Source organism: Gossypium hirsutum, chromosome A13 (assembly GCF_007990345.1).
Source record: "Gossypium hirsutum isolate 1008001.06 chromosome A13, Gossypium_hirsutum_v2.1, whole genome shotgun sequence".
NCBI lineage: Eukaryota > Viridiplantae > Streptophyta > Magnoliopsida > Malvales > Malvaceae > Gossypium > Gossypium hirsutum.
In genome coordinates this window covers 58,425,989-58,441,208 of record NC_053436.1, presented here as the reverse complement: position 1 = coordinate 58,441,208, position 15,220 = coordinate 58,425,989, and the positions used below count along the sequence as shown (strand labels likewise).

At 33.0% G+C, this 15,220-nt stretch overlaps 1 protein-coding gene across 3 annotated transcripts; it reads left to right on the top strand.

Moving 5' to 3' along the window:
* The first annotated feature begins 3,068 nt into the window (after window positions 1-3,068).
* On the top strand, window positions 3,069-9,781 carry LOC107894222 (phosphatidate phosphatase PAH1). Of its 3 annotated transcripts, none has more exons than XM_016819471.2 (11): window positions 3,069-3,323; window positions 4,137-5,758; window positions 6,647-7,245; window positions 7,339-7,412; window positions 7,826-7,910; window positions 8,106-8,192; window positions 8,426-8,498; window positions 8,772-8,815; window positions 8,920-9,048; window positions 9,130-9,228; window positions 9,356-9,781. In XM_016819471.2, the coding sequence occupies exons 2-11, from the start codon at window positions 4,303-4,305 to the stop codon at window positions 9,407-9,409; spliced, it is 2,700 nt and encodes an 899-aa protein (XP_016674960.1). In that variant the 5' UTR covers window positions 3,069-3,323; window positions 4,137-4,302; the 3' UTR covers window positions 9,410-9,781. The 3 variants fall into 3 exon arrangements, 2 of the variants coding, with proteins under 2 accessions (XP_016674960.1, XP_016674961.1); XM_016819472.2 differs by lacking the exon at window positions 3,069-3,323 and adding an exon at window positions 3,390-3,578; XR_005907442.1 differs by lacking the exons at window positions 8,772-8,815; window positions 9,356-9,781 and having other exon boundaries at window positions 3,086-3,323.
* The last annotated feature ends 5,439 nt before the right edge of the window (window positions 9,782-15,220 follow it).

The following is a 15,220-nucleotide window of genomic DNA, read 5'->3' as shown; positions in this document are numbered from 1 at the left end:
TTGAAAAATTCCTTCAGAACAACATTTTTCCCAAAACTATGAGTTTAAAATACTTATGCTCAAAGACAAGAAATCTGATTGTTATGCTACTTAAGTATACATATTGTTCTAATTAAATTCAACAACTTATTATAATAGCAAAATTTAGACTAAATGCTTTTGTAACAAAGACATGTTAACCCTTACCAATTTGATTTTTATTCCTTTATTCAAGACTAAGCCGCAATCATTAAGCTTAACTTATGTCTTCATATGTTGATCGTAGCAATTTCTCTCCACTAATGTAGGTAGCATGAGGACTTTGAATCAATAAGTCTTCATCAAGGTTGTAACGTGGCTAGGCTAGGGGTAGATGAAAGATGGATAAATTTGGTTTAAAAACCCTAGACTCAGCCTCAATCAAACCTTCGGAGTTTTTACCTTCGATACACCAACTTGACTTTTATATGCTCTTTTGTACATCTCTTTCAAATACATGTGCTATCTCTCCTTTTTTTTTTGTTTACACGAGCACTTACTTTGTGTACTGTAATTCTCGAGCAATTGATACTTCTTTTCAACTCCCCCAAAATTATTTTCGAAGTACATCTTGAATATTACTGAGTCTAGTGTTTGGGCATGTTAAGGTCCCATTAGTCAACTATGCTACTGTCGAGATGCACCAGATGGATAGAGTGTTGCCGCAATTTGGATTCTGGCAACCAATTTCTGTGACACCTAAGGTGCTCGATGATGAGCACAAAATTGACTTATGGCAATCAAATATGCATTGGCCGCTATTCTTCTCAGAATATATCAAAATATGGAAAAATCGATATGATCATATACCTACTTGCGAATCGATCATCATTCCAGAGTTAGCGTGTGCACCGAATTACATGCCATGGTTTAGGAACCATGGCAAGCCATATTTGCTCTCGGAAGAGCAGAGGAGTTGACAAATTCGTATCGAAAGGGAACGACGGGGCCCTTTAAATTCAAGGAAAAGGGATGACAGAACGAATCCATCAACAGCGCCCACACAGTCACCGAGCCCAACGCCTCAAGCAATGACACCCACACCACAGTCCCTTCAAATTATGCCAGGTGCGTAACCTAGCGCTTATATGTATCCTAACCCTTTTATGCTTCCTTTTCCTAGTCCTATGCCAGGTTGGAATGCAAGGCTCGATGCATCTCCTTTCCCGATGACTCTGACTGAACCGATGATATATAAGCCATCGTCGTATGAGGGATCGCACGAGGCACCGTCGGGGAGCTCATCTCATTTCCAATCTCCATCGCCTTATAGGATTCAAACATCTCCGCCGTGGGTGATACAAACACCTCCACATTCTTTGTTCTATCAAGGTTGGTCATCCTCCCAACACCCACAACCAGAACAACCACAACCCCTGCCAGAGCAACCACAACCCTTGTCGAAAGCTGAATCAAGAAGGAATCTAGCGCGTAACCATTGACCACCCCCATGTGGCACTGATTCCGACCAGCACATGTATTTATTTTTTTAATATATTTGTACAAACTATTTTTAAATATATTTGTACAAACTGCATTTTTCAATACTTTTGCTGACAGTGCATACTGCTTGAAGCATTTTTGACATTATCTTTTCGGAATTGTCTTCTCAAAATTATTTTTTCGAAAACTACTATAGAAAAAGAGCGTCCACATGGGAGATTTTTTCAGTACTTTTGCTGACAATGCATCCTACTTGAAGTGTTTTTGTCACTATTTTTTTAGAACCGTCTTCTCAAAATTAATTTTTCAGAAACTACTGTAGAAAAAAAAAACAAAATCCCTCTTATCAATATAATTTTTTCAAGACTCAACCCTAAACCCTTTTACAAAGACCCTAAAAGCTAAACACAATTATTTTTAAAAAACTCTAAACCCTAATTTAATTAATTTACTTAAAACCCCTCAAACCTAATTTAATTAATTTAAAAAAATTCTAAACCCTGGTTCTTTAAAAAAAATCCTTAAACCTTAAACAAATAAAACTTTAAATTATTTTAACAAAACCCAAATCTTAAAACCATAAAACCCTAAACCCATAAACCCTAGGCACTAAACATGCAAATAGCCCTAACCCTAGAAAAACACGAGCTAAAACGCATCCTTGAGGGAGCATTTTTGCCATGTCAGCAAAGCGCGTCCACGTCAGCGCGTTTTTTGTTGACATGGCAAAAGTGCTCCCTTAGGGATGCGTTTTGCTGAAATTTCTCCTTAAAACACTCCTATATGAACGTATTTTAGTGTTTTTGGCCCATTCCGATAAATAATAAATAAAGTGACCCATTTTCATAAATAAAGTAGAAAATGGGTCTTTATTGGTAAAATGGTCTATATATATTCTATTATTTATATGTTTATAATTTTTATTTTCATATAATTTTTGAATCATTTATAAAATTTTATTAATTTAAAATATATGACTTGTATTAATTAAAAATTCAATATATATAACTTCAAAAATAAAAATATTCAGACCGATTAGGGATTTGTAGGTAAAATCTTAATTTTTTATTTTATTTTATATTTGAATTATTTATATGTTTATAATTATTTATATTTTATATAATTTTTGAATTATTTATATTTTTTTATTTTTAAAAGGGATTTTATTATATATTTTTAAATTTTTATTTGAATATTAGCTTTTTGAGTTTTTTTTTAGATATTTATTTTGAATTTTAGATATTTTGTAGATTCCTTTTTCGAATATTTTAATTTTTTATAATTAATATATTATAAAAATTTAAATTTATTTTTACAATTTTAAAATTTTTGTAATTACTTGGTATAAATAATGATGTGGTGGTGCTTATGTGACTTTTGTATCTTGTCTGTCCCTATGTGATTGGGTTAAAACATCTATGACCATTGTTAAGTAAAGGCTTACTAATGGAAGTATCAATACAGGAGAAAAAGAATAATTTATAAAATATTACCAAAATGAAAAAGTAGATATTATGTAGGGGGTAATTTATAAATTATGCTTAGGTAGAATTCCTCAAATGCCCTTAAGGTGACGTAAATTTACAAGTTAACTTTCTAGCTTCATCGCGTAGTTTTATCCAGAACTCAGAACAATCAAAAGCCTTCATATAAGTTCGTTTCAAGTTTAGCTTTTCACTGCTTCTCCTCTGCCATTTAAATTTTAAAGAAATTTATTAACATTATTATAAATTAATTACAGAAAAAAAGTCAAAATCCAAAGCTAAAAGAAACAAAAGAAGTTAAGAAAAACTTTCGAGACAATCTTAGAATCGTCTCGATTTCAAGCTGCAAGATTGGACCTTCCTGGAATTTTCTTATACGTAAGTTTTAATTGACTTTTACTAAATATATAAATATTTATAGATTAATGCTGAAAATATTGGACTAAAAGAGTTTGATTTTTAAATCTACAATTTCTCTTTATTTAAATGCATTGGCTATCTTCTTTCTTCTTCTTTTTTTCTGTTATGAATCTTGTTTTGACTGTTCTATAATTGTACAACCAACGATTATTTTCTGTTTGGTTGTTGTGAAAATTGGAGGAGAAGTAACTCGATTTTTTGGTGTTTCTTAAGGTTAAGTATTTCTTCTTTTGTAAGAAATGCGTTTTAACTTTCTATTTTGGTACTTTTACTTATTATCTGTGAAAGTGTGATTTCTAGTTTCTGGAGTTGGCATGAAAGTGACGGCTGATTGATTCCCTGCTGGCTTTCCTATTTCTTTTACATATTATTTTCTTGCAGATTAAAAAGGAACATTTTAGGGTTTAATATTTGCTCCTTTTTTTTTTAATTGAATGCAGATAGCTCAACATAAAGAATAAAGAATAAATACAATTTACGTGAAAGAAAGGTTTTGATGCTTACTGTGGTTTGTTGGATTCATCCTTCATTATAGAAAATAAAGAATATGAATAAAAGGGATCATTTTAGGGTTTAATATTTTCTTGGTTTGATTTTGAATTGAATGTAGATACCTCAAGGTAAAGAATAAACATTGTTGAGAAGAAATAAAGATTTTGATGTTTACAATGATTTGTTGGATTTATTTCTTTATATAAAATAAAGAGTCTGATTAAAAGGGAACATTGTAAGGTTTAATATTCGCTTGGTTTGATTTTGAATTGAATGCAGATGCCTCATGGTAAAGAATAAACATCGTTGAGAAGAAAGAAAGATTTTGATCTCCTAGTGATTTGTTGGATTCATCTTTTTTCTATATAAAAAGAAAGAACTGGAAAAGGATTTTTGTTATCTTTCCTTGAATTTTGCTGATCTGGTGAAGGTTTAGTGTTGACAAATGAACGTGGTTGGCAAAGTTGGGAGTCTAATTTCACAAGGTGTGTATTCTGTTGCTACTCCTCTCCATCCTTTTGGCGGGGCTGTTGATGTGATTGTTGTTCAGAAACAAGATGGGACATTTCGAAGCACACCTTGGTATGTTCAGTTTGGAAAGTTTCAGGGTGTTCTAAAAGGGGCTGAGAAGTTTGTTCATATAATCGTTAATGACATTGAAGCGGATTTTCATATGTATCTTGATAACTCTGGGGAAGCATATTTCACAAGGGAGGTTAATTTTTGTAAAGGAAATGAGACAAATGGAGATTTGAAAGATTCTGATGGTGAAGTAATACGGGGTGAAGGTAACAAAAATATTGGTGAATTTTATAGACTTGAACATAGTGTCTCAGATTCCGTAGTGGCTCAGTTGAGGGACAAACATGATTTCACAAATCTAAAACGGCTTGAAAGGGCAGAATCAGATACTAGGTACTATGAATTTCAGGATGAGCAGTCCTCAATAGACAGTTCAGTTAATTTTTCAGAATTTGGGTCTGGCAGATTTGACGGTTTAAATGGCGAGTGTTTTAATGAAGCACAGGGTTCGGATTCAGAAGTTGTCTTGGTTAGTGTGGATGGCCACATACTTACAGCCCCCGTCTCAGCATCAGAACAGGGCGCTGAAAATGTGCAACTAAGCACACCTCAGTTCCATCTAGGACCAGGTGAAGGACCTGATTTTTGTGAGGACAATGAGGAGCTCAGTTCAGGTGATGACATATGGGCTGCTGACTATATTAGTAAGCTCAATTCGGCTGCAGGTAAGGATTCCTCTGATAATATTTGCAGCTTGACCGGTAAATCTACTGCTTTGAGCCATCCAGAAGTTTGTGAAAATGGGGTGGAACATGCATGTCAGACTGAAGAAACAAACCTTTCTAACCATGAAGGTGAAATGAACAGGCAAAGTGACATTGAAGATGCAGCTGTGCTTGAGAAAAAGGATGATATTTTTAAGAGCTGCCTTGAACTATCTGAATTGGGTGGACATGGTATTGATTCTAAGGAAATTGTTAGCCCGTCAGAAGCTCAGATCTCACAAGATAAACCTCCTTGCAATCCTCTAGGTGACGATGAAACTGAAGAGGAAGCTGTTGGTGACTCCAAAGATGTGCCGTCTTCCACTTTTAGTCCCAATTCTTCCAACAATAATGGATCTCCTGAGTTACAATTTGAGGGTGAACTAGTTGAAATCGAAGTTTTGGATACAGATTTTATGGGTTCTAACATTGCATCTGTTGAATCTGTTAGTAATGACCATGAACAAAAAGATGAGCAATTTGGTGCATCAGCAGCAATTGAAGGGATAAATAGTAGTCAGCAAAGTCCTGCACCAGAGGATATGACTGGCAAAAGTGAGATGATGGAAACTGAAACAACTTCTGGTAAAGAGAGAGAAACTCAGGCAAGGTTGGGTAAGGAACTAAGGACCTTTGCCTCCTTAAATTGTTTCTCTTTCTTTCTTTCTCTAATTCTCCTAGAATACTTGGTGTTTTGTTTGAGGAAACAGAGTCATTCTCTGTTTTCATTTTCCTTAAATGTATAGAATGTAGTGGAAAACATGTTTGTTTGGAAACATAGAACAAGTCTTCTAGAGAATGGGAATGAAAAATGGGGCAAAATTAGTGAACTAAAAAGAAATAAAGAAAAAAAAAGATGTTTTCGATGAAACAAGTGATTTTTAAAATATCAATTAGTTGTCAACTTGTCATTGCAAACCTATGTTAGAGTCACCAAGTATGCAAGATCATTGTTATTTTCTTTTTGGATGTTGCTGTAAACAATCTAAAGACCCAAATTTAACTCATCTGACATGCTAGATGATTATTATTATTATTATTATTATTATTATTATTATTTGGGGCAAAACCTTAAAAACCGTAAGTCATATCTTCCCCCCAATCCGATACTTAGCTTCACATCTTTGGTCCCTTTTTTTTTTTATAGAACAGTTTCCTCTGTTACACATATAGAGTTGGATTGGGAATTGAATGTTTATTCTTTTTCTTGATAATTTTTTTCTTTTTCTTGATAATTTTTTACATTACAAATTATTTTTTTAAATTTGAATTCTTATGTATTTTATTGGCAATTTTTTATTATTTTAATTTGAAAATGCACATACCAAACACATTTTCACCATTTTTATTTTTGAAAGGGTGTTCATTTTTATTTACCAAACATGATTATCAAAATTCAGAAAATAGGAGAAAATTGTTTCAAAAAATTAAAATAGAAAATAAGATAATATTATCTCATGCTGATCATCATCTTAGCTTCTCTTGCACACCTTAAATTTCCAGGGTTTGAGATCTCACTCTGTGGAAATGAACTTCATGCGGGTATGGGGTTAGATGCTGCAGCAGAAGCTTTTGAAATGCACCGCATATCACATGAGGAATATAAAAGTAACGCAATGTCAATTATTGAGAATGAAAATCTGATCATCCGATTTGGAGGGAAGTACTTTCCATGGGAAAAAGCTGCTCCTATTGTTCTTGGAATGGCTGCATTTGGTTTAGAGTTAGATGTTGAGGCTGGATATGCAGTCCCTGTTGAACTGAATGAGTCATCAAACACAAAGAATAATGATTCTATAGTCGCTTCCACATCCTCTGGCAATAGATGGAGGCTCTGGCCCATTCCCTTTAGAAAGGTCAAAACACTTGAGCACACCCAGAGCAATTTGTCTAGTGAGGAGGAATTTGTGGATACTGAATCTACTCTACCAAATTCACAAGCAGATTCAACTCCAGCATCCAGTGGAAAGATTGAATCTCCCCGCAAGCAATTTATTAGGACAAATGTTCCCACTAGTGAGCAGATAGCTTCCTTGAATCTGAAAGATGGTCAGAATAAGATTACTTTCAGCTTCTCCACCAGGGTCCTTGGAACGCAACAGGTTTCAATTCTTTACCACTCGATTCTTCCAGTAGGTTTGCAAGGTCTGTGTTATGCTCAAATTTATCCTCTTAAACCCATGCATCTTTAATAGGTTGATGCTCATATTTACTTGTGGAAGTGGAATGCAAAGATTGTAATCTCAGATGTAGATGGAACTATTACCAAGTAAGGACTTTTACCTCCTGATGTTATCTCTCTGCATCTTTTGAAATGTTCTTGTTTCACCCATTTATGGACCTTCTAAACTCACTTATGATTCTTATTATGATATATATTCTGGAAATGGCAGATAATTTCCTTACTAGACATCATTATGATGAGTACAATTTTGGAACAATAAATTAAATTGGACTATAGAAGTGAAGGAGAAAGTTTTAGTAAACCATATACTTATGTTTGAAGCTGAAAGTAGATCTTCCAATATGATCTTTAGTGTTAAAGCAGCAATGCATATTTATAGAAGCTGTCTGTCCTACCCTATTTGATTTGTGGTGTAATCTTTCGTTTGAACATGTTTCAATCATGTATAGTTTTAATAAAAGATGTGTCTCTCAATAACCTTGACACCTCTCTTTCAGGTCTGATGTTTTAGGCCAGTTTATGCCTTTAGTTGGAAGGGATTGGACACAATCTGGTGTAGCTAAACTTTTCTCTGCTATTAAGGTATGTTTTTTCTCATTTGTTTCGATGTTCACTCGACTTGCTTGAGACTTACCGCAATTTGTGACAATCTATTCCTTCATCAGGTTTTAGAATGCAAGTTTATGGAATAACATTTGAAAACCTTAGTATTATGATGGTGTGAACATTATCCCATTATCATTAAGCTTCGTCAACTGAATTGTCTGTTCACAACAGGAGAACGGATATCAGCTGCTATTTCTGAGTGCACGAGCAATTGTTCAGGCATATCTAACGAGAAGTTTCTTAAACAACCTGAAACAGGTAGAAAATACTCCAGGTTTTGGTTTGCTTGCTTAAACATTTTTTTTCTTGCTTTTACTTCTAAAGTATTATTTGCCTTTGCATCTAAATACAACTTACATTTTCCTTATGAGAGCAAAAAGGCATTAGAAGAACTAAAGAGAAGCTACTTCTACACCATGGTCCTTTGTTAAAACGATTTTACTCTGAAATTATGACTAGTAAGTTTTTAACTGATTGACTTGTTTATGCAGGATGGAAAAGCTTTACCTAATGGACCTGTTGTTATATCCCCCAATGGGTTGTTCCCCTCATTGTATCGCGAAGGTGAGATCTTGCTTATATATTGTTTGTTCATTGAAGTACTCTATTTTGCTGTTTTGAGTTTGCATCACAGTTTTATGGCTTCAGTTGAAAGTGTTGCTATAATTGATCAAAGTGGCTGTCTTTGTTGTTTTAACCCTTTCGGCTATATTTTTTGTTACATGCAAGCATTATCTTTTGTGCCCACTTCACTCCTTTTCCTTTTCTATTATTCTTTCCCCTTCTTTATATTAGTTTATAAGTTTCATATTACCATTTCCACCTTATTCATTGCAGTGATAAGAAGAGCACCTCATGAATTCAAAATAGCTTGTTTAGAGGTAAATTCTGGAATACTTAACCTTGTTTCTCAATGTAGATTGAAATTGTTACTGTGATAGCGTGTCCTTTTACGTTGAGTTTCTTTCTTATACGTGCATGGCAGGATATCAAGAAACTTTTCCCCTCTGACTACAATCCATTCTATGCGGGCTTTGGAAACAGAGACACGGATGAGCTGAGCTATAGAAAAATTGGGATCCCAAAGGGCAAGATTTTTATTATCAACCCAAAGGTACGTGCTTTCTATGTCCTATTCATGTAAGAAAAGAAAAAGAAAACCTGGCAGTCTAACAATCCGACTCAAAACTGGCAGGGCGAGGTGGCTATTAGTCATTGTATTGAAGTGAAGTCATATACGTCATTGCATACTCTCGTTAACGACATGTTTCCGCCAACTTCATTGGTTGAGCAGGTAAAAGAGTATATTTCTCGCCTGTTTACTTACAATTCTACAAATTCTCTGCAACTGTCCCCGTTTACGGTTTGTCTCAGAGTCTTGAAAATAGTACTATTCCCCTGATATTCCAATTCCTTTGCAGGAAGATTTTAACTCATGGAATTTCTGGAAAGTACCATTGCCAGATATTGAGTGAGATTGCCGGTAGCTTAAAGAACACTGTCACCGTTCAGTTGAGGTTCAGTTGAGGTGAATGGACTTGAAGATCAATAGCTAACGTGCTTCACAGAGGAGATTACTTGAGATTCTTCAAGCTTTTAACTTTGCCTTCCAGTCTTTTAGTTTGACACTCATTGGTGACCTGCAAATGACATGTACGGATTCATAGATAGTTGCAAGTGAATGAAATCAAAGTCATTGCCACCCCCATAGCTATTTTTTTCCTATAGGGATTTCATGAAATCAATTTTTATGTTTGATTATAAACTGTAATAATTCAACACTTTTTATACTATACCTTGTTTGAATATATTGATTTTTTAATATAATACCATTTTATTGTTGTCAATTCACCAAATATTATATATATATATTGTTAAATTTAATCCTTTCTTTCAACAAGTTAAACCAGAAAATCAAACTTTTTTAGTGTAATGTTAAATTTAGCTTTTAATGCCTAAATTTTTTTGTCAATTTACTTTTTATTCTTTTTTTTAGTTAAGTTTGATTTTGTACTTTTTTTAAAAATCAAAATTTGATCATCAACATTTCAAAAAGAGTTAAATTGTTGATTTTTCAATGAAAATACTAACTAAAGTGTTAAACTTTTAAACATGATAGTTCTAATTACAATCTACATATTCATGTTAATTTATGAACTTTTTATTATTTTTAAATATAAAATAGTTTTATCTTCTTCATTTTTTATATTTTTAAAATTATTTGTTGACATTGGCATATAAGATAAATGACAATGTTGGCATGAAAATACATATGAATCGCCATGCGAGTTATCACAAGACACAATTAAAAAATAATATTTTAGTTATCATTTTTATTAAAGAAAAAGTTATTTGATTCTTTTTCGAAAAATTGAGGGTCAAATTTAGTTAAAAAATAAATAATAGTCAAATTGATAAAATTGAGAACTAAATTTGACATTACACCAAATTTTTTTATTAAATAAAAATTCACAAATTTTAAAAATTTATATTATAGGGAAAAATAAGAAAAATGCTTATTAGTGTACCACGATTAAAGTTTAAAAACTTGTTTTTAAAAAAGATGCTAAAAGTAATGTATTAAAAGTAATTTTTTTTCAATATATTATATTTTAAAAAATATTTTATTTTGTTTGATGTGACATAAATATAAAAAAGAATTCAGTTGATGAAGTTTTGATAGTAAGGCTGAATTATGAAAATTTTGAGATTTATAATTTAATTTTCTTTATATTATAAAAAAGAATAAAAAATGAAAAAATTGAGTTTTAAGCTCAATACTTGGCAGACACATCAACCGTTAATACTTTAATATAATCTAAAAGCCTTGACTGTTTTGTTTTGTTTAGTTTTTGAGGGTTTGACTTTTTGTTTATTGAAATATCGTGCCCAATAAATACTCTTAAATAAAAAAATTAACTAAATTACTAAAAATACAAAAAAAGCAAAATTACCAAAATAGGTATTTTTTGAAAAATTTACGAAAATAAGTTGATTTTACGAAAAGTGACAAAACCAATATTCTTTTTTATTTTGTGATGTATCCTATTAATGTGGTAATAAAATTAACAAAACATGTCTTTATATAGACTCAAATATCATTTCCCTTGTTTTCTTAAGTGATGTGGGATATGAGTTTATATAGACTCATAATCCATTTGCAGTTTGTTCTTAGATAATGCGAGATTACTTACTTTTTTACAAATTCTTTTTCCATGTTTAGTGTTGTGAATAAAAGGAGAGAGATAGGTGAAGATATGTGTGTGAGAGATATTATTAAATAATAATTCAATTAATTTTTTTAATTGTAACAACCTATTTTCAGTGAAATCGGAACAGTGTTTTCGGGACCACAAATCCGAGTAAGAAAGAAAATTTATTTTAATATTACTGCATGGTCCGTATTATGATAGGAATGTTATATAAAAATTCTGATAAGAAAATTTTATTGATTACGTACTTAATTATGGAAAGGACCAAATAGCATAGAATGCAAAAGTTGAATTCTAGTAGGTATAAAGATCAAAGCTATGGAATTCAGAATAAGAGGTTTTATATGGTAATTAGACCATTAAAGAAAATTTAGTAGATATTTTTAGTGATTCATCCATGGAAAATTAGAAAGGGTTAAGGACTAAATTGGAAATCAAAATAATTAAAAGATGATAAATAATTTAATAGAAATATCATCTTATTATATATCATCTTCTTTCCCAAAAATACATGAAAACCCTAGGAAAGAGAAAACAAACTTTCTTGACTTAATTGGGTATGTATTCTTGTCTTGTTTTTAGTAATTTTTATATTTTTGAGATCGAAATAGCTTAATCTAGCTATTTTGGGGATTAATTTGAAAAGTTATTAAAGTATAAAAATTTTACCACGGATGAATATGCTAAAATTTTGAAATTTATGGTAGAAAATGAAAGGTTGCTGATAGATAAATAACTTTTACAAAGAGAATTTTGATGAAATCATGATTTAGGGACTAAATTGAAAAGTGGTAAAACCCATGGAAAAATTTTGAATTTTGTGAAATAAAAGTGCTGTAAATGTTATATGAAAATTTCGGTTAGGCTTGGAATAAGGACTAAATTGCATGAATTTTATTTTCCGAGTTTAGGGATAAAATTAGAATTTATGAAAAGTTTAGGGGCAAAATGGTAATTTTTCCTAGAGTGTAAATTGAATCCAATTGAATATGAAATGTGATAAATTGATGATTAAATTCATTTATATAGATCCGGACAACTCAAATTTGAAGCTAGATCAAGGAAAAGAAAAAGTTTCGGATTAGTAGATTTTCTTATACGAACAATTATCGAGGTAAGTTCGTGTAATCGAATTGTGTTTACTTATATGCTTGAATTGAATGTGGTATGTGATTTTATGAAATATATAAATGTTAAAAATAAATGAAATTATTGTGTGTTTAATCATATCCAGAAAATATTAAGTTCCGTTTGAATAATGAAATTCGATGGATATATGTGATTTCCCATATTACATATGGTCCTGCATATGTTGCGGATAGAATATAACTCAGACGAGCAATCCTGTTATAGCCTTTTCGAGCATCCTGTTATTTAGTTCCTGGGAGCATCCTGATCGGTAGTGATTTTACATATGTTGCACTCTACCGCAACTCTTTGTGAGCATCCTGTTACATGATTCGATCGGTTGTGATCCAGCAAATAATGCGGACACAAACGTAGCTCTACGTGAGCATCCTGATATAAGCTCTTATGGGCTTCCTGATGTGGCTCGTTTAGACTCTCTGTTACCTTATCCGGTGCTCCCTGATTAAAACTCTTACGAGTTTCCTGTTTATCCCGGATAAGCGTCCTGATACATGGCTCAATTGAGCATCCTAATATGTAGCTCGAGAGTGTGCTCCCTGATTAAGTGTCCTAATGGGTATCCTTGATTATGAGTTGACGACTTACTGTTTTGTACACCTTGTGTGTAATACTAGATATGAGTATCCATCGAAATTTCAATGATTCAACAAATAAATCCCTGAAATAAGAAATTATGAGATTAAATGAATTATATCTTGAGTGTTCCTGAAATACCTGAAAATGTAACATGATGAGCTCATCCATGCTTAATTGATGCATAAATGAAATATGTGACTAACTTGCTTATTTGAGTGTATGTGATTAGGCAAATTGCCAATTTGTTGGGAAGCATGTTATTATATACTTATTTTATTGAACGTGATTGGTAAGTTTAATTCCTGTTATACGAACTTACTAAGCATTAAATGCTTACTAGGTTTTATTTTCTCTTTTTATAGTGTTCGAAAGCTTGTTAAGGTTGGAGAATGGTCGGAGAATTATCACACTATTCTCCATCTTGTTTTGGTATAAAAGTAATCTTATTTTGATATAATGACATGTATAGGTTAACTTGGCCAATGTTGGCAAGTACATTGTTGTTTGTAATTTAGCCATTGGAATGACTAATAATGGTTTGTTTTGGTATATTAATATGAGATTTTATATATCATGTTTAACATTTAAGTATGTGGTTGGTTAGATTTAATTAGGGTAAAATATAAGTCTTTACTAAAAAGTAAGTTTAATCATAAGAATGTATATGATACTATTTCATACATGTTATTGATGTTGGCTTGAATTATATAAATTGAATTGGTTGGCAAATATATGCAAACATTGTTGTAGGTTGAAGGTTAAATTTGGGTGAGAAATAAGGCTAAGAAATGACCTTATTTTGTCTACACGGATAGACACACGAGCGTGTGTCTTGACCGTGTGTGACACACGGCCAGGTACATGGGCATGTGGTTTGGTCGTGTGTCCCCTACATCTTAAAATTGAGAAACAACATGCTAAAAATTGGGCATATGGGCAGAGAAACGGGCGTGTGCCTCAGTCGTGTGTGCTATACGGCCTAGAACACAAACGTGTGTCTTGGCTGTGTGAAACCTGCACCTAATTTATGAAAATTAAATTGACCACACAGCCTAACACACGGGCGTGTGGCAGGCTATGTGGCACAAGTCAGAAAGTTACACGGGTAAGGACACGGGCTGGGATACGGTTGTGTGCCTCATATCAAATGCAGACACGGCTTGAGACATGGACATATCACTTGGCCGTGTGAGCCACAGGGCCTACTCACAAGGGCGTGTGACCCCTGTATATAAGAAAAAATTTTAAATTTCGAAAAAAAATTTCTGAGATGTCGATTTAGTCCCGATTTGATTCAAATGTTTAAATTGGGCCTCGAGGGTCCATTTTAGGGACGATATGATTAGTTTTGAGTATGAAAAATAAATGACATGAATTATCTGAAATTGTTCTGTAAACTCTGGTAATGCTTCGTAACCTTATTGTAACACCCTTAGCCTGAATCCAACATCGGGACATGGCTCAAGGCATTACCGGAACTTTACACTTTTAGTATACCAACTTGGATCACAAAATTCATTTGAATTTAAAACCTTTCAATCATGAACATCTCGTCCGCTGTATAGGCCTTCGAGACCTATAACATATCGGAGAGCAATGCAAGACAAATATGGGCACATTCGATTAACCTTAGGCTACTCAGAAAATTTTCCTTAACATAAGGGACACACGTCCGTATAGGTGGACCTTGTGGACTCACATGCCCGTGGGCTCATCCCGTGTCCAAAACTTGAGCATTCTGTTAAATTAACACGGCCAAGACACACGCCCGTGTGTCCTACCCGTGTGCTAATTTAGCTTAGAGTTTTAGGTGCAGGGGACACACGGTCATAGCATACGCCCATGGGGATGGACCGTGTGTCTCACACGGCCTAGACACACGCCCGTGTGTCTAACCATGTGGACCTTAATAGGCTATTTTCCAATCCTTTAATCACCCCTTTCTACCTCTTATGCTTAAAAATTTCCAAGTTTGAGAGAAAACACAATTTTACACTTGTAAATAATCTTAATAAAACTCATTGTATGGAAACCTCATATCATTGGTTTCATACATGATAGGTTGTTTCCCATTTAGTGTTTATGGGTTTCCATGCTGCATTAATCCATCCGAAATTGGCTAGTTCAAGAGACTCATTGCCAATTGATAGCAACTCATCGATTGTAAATAAAACCATGCATAAAAATCGTAGGCCATAGCCTACTTAAATATATTTCTATATGCCTTCATTTGGCAAATCGAATGACACATATAACAAAATACTAAAAAATCCTATACATGCCATTAACAAAGTAGAAGTGTCCTTATACCAAAGCTTGGCTAGTTGATAGTGTGTTGGTTCTCCAACT

Excerpts from the sequence above, each read along its gene's own strand:
- LOC107894222 (XM_016819471.2), top strand. The coding sequence starts at position 4,303 with ATGAACGTGGTTGGCAAAGTTGGGAGTCTAATTTCACAAGGTGTGTAT. Across the intron at positions 7,413-7,825 it reads GTAGATGGAACTATTACCAA|GTCTGATGTTTTAGGCCAGT; the intron begins GTAAGGACTTTT and ends CCTCTCTTTCAG. Across the intron at positions 8,193-8,425 it reads TCTTAAACAACCTGAAACAG|GATGGAAAAGCTTTACCTAA; the intron begins GTAGAAAATACT and ends TTGTTTATGCAG.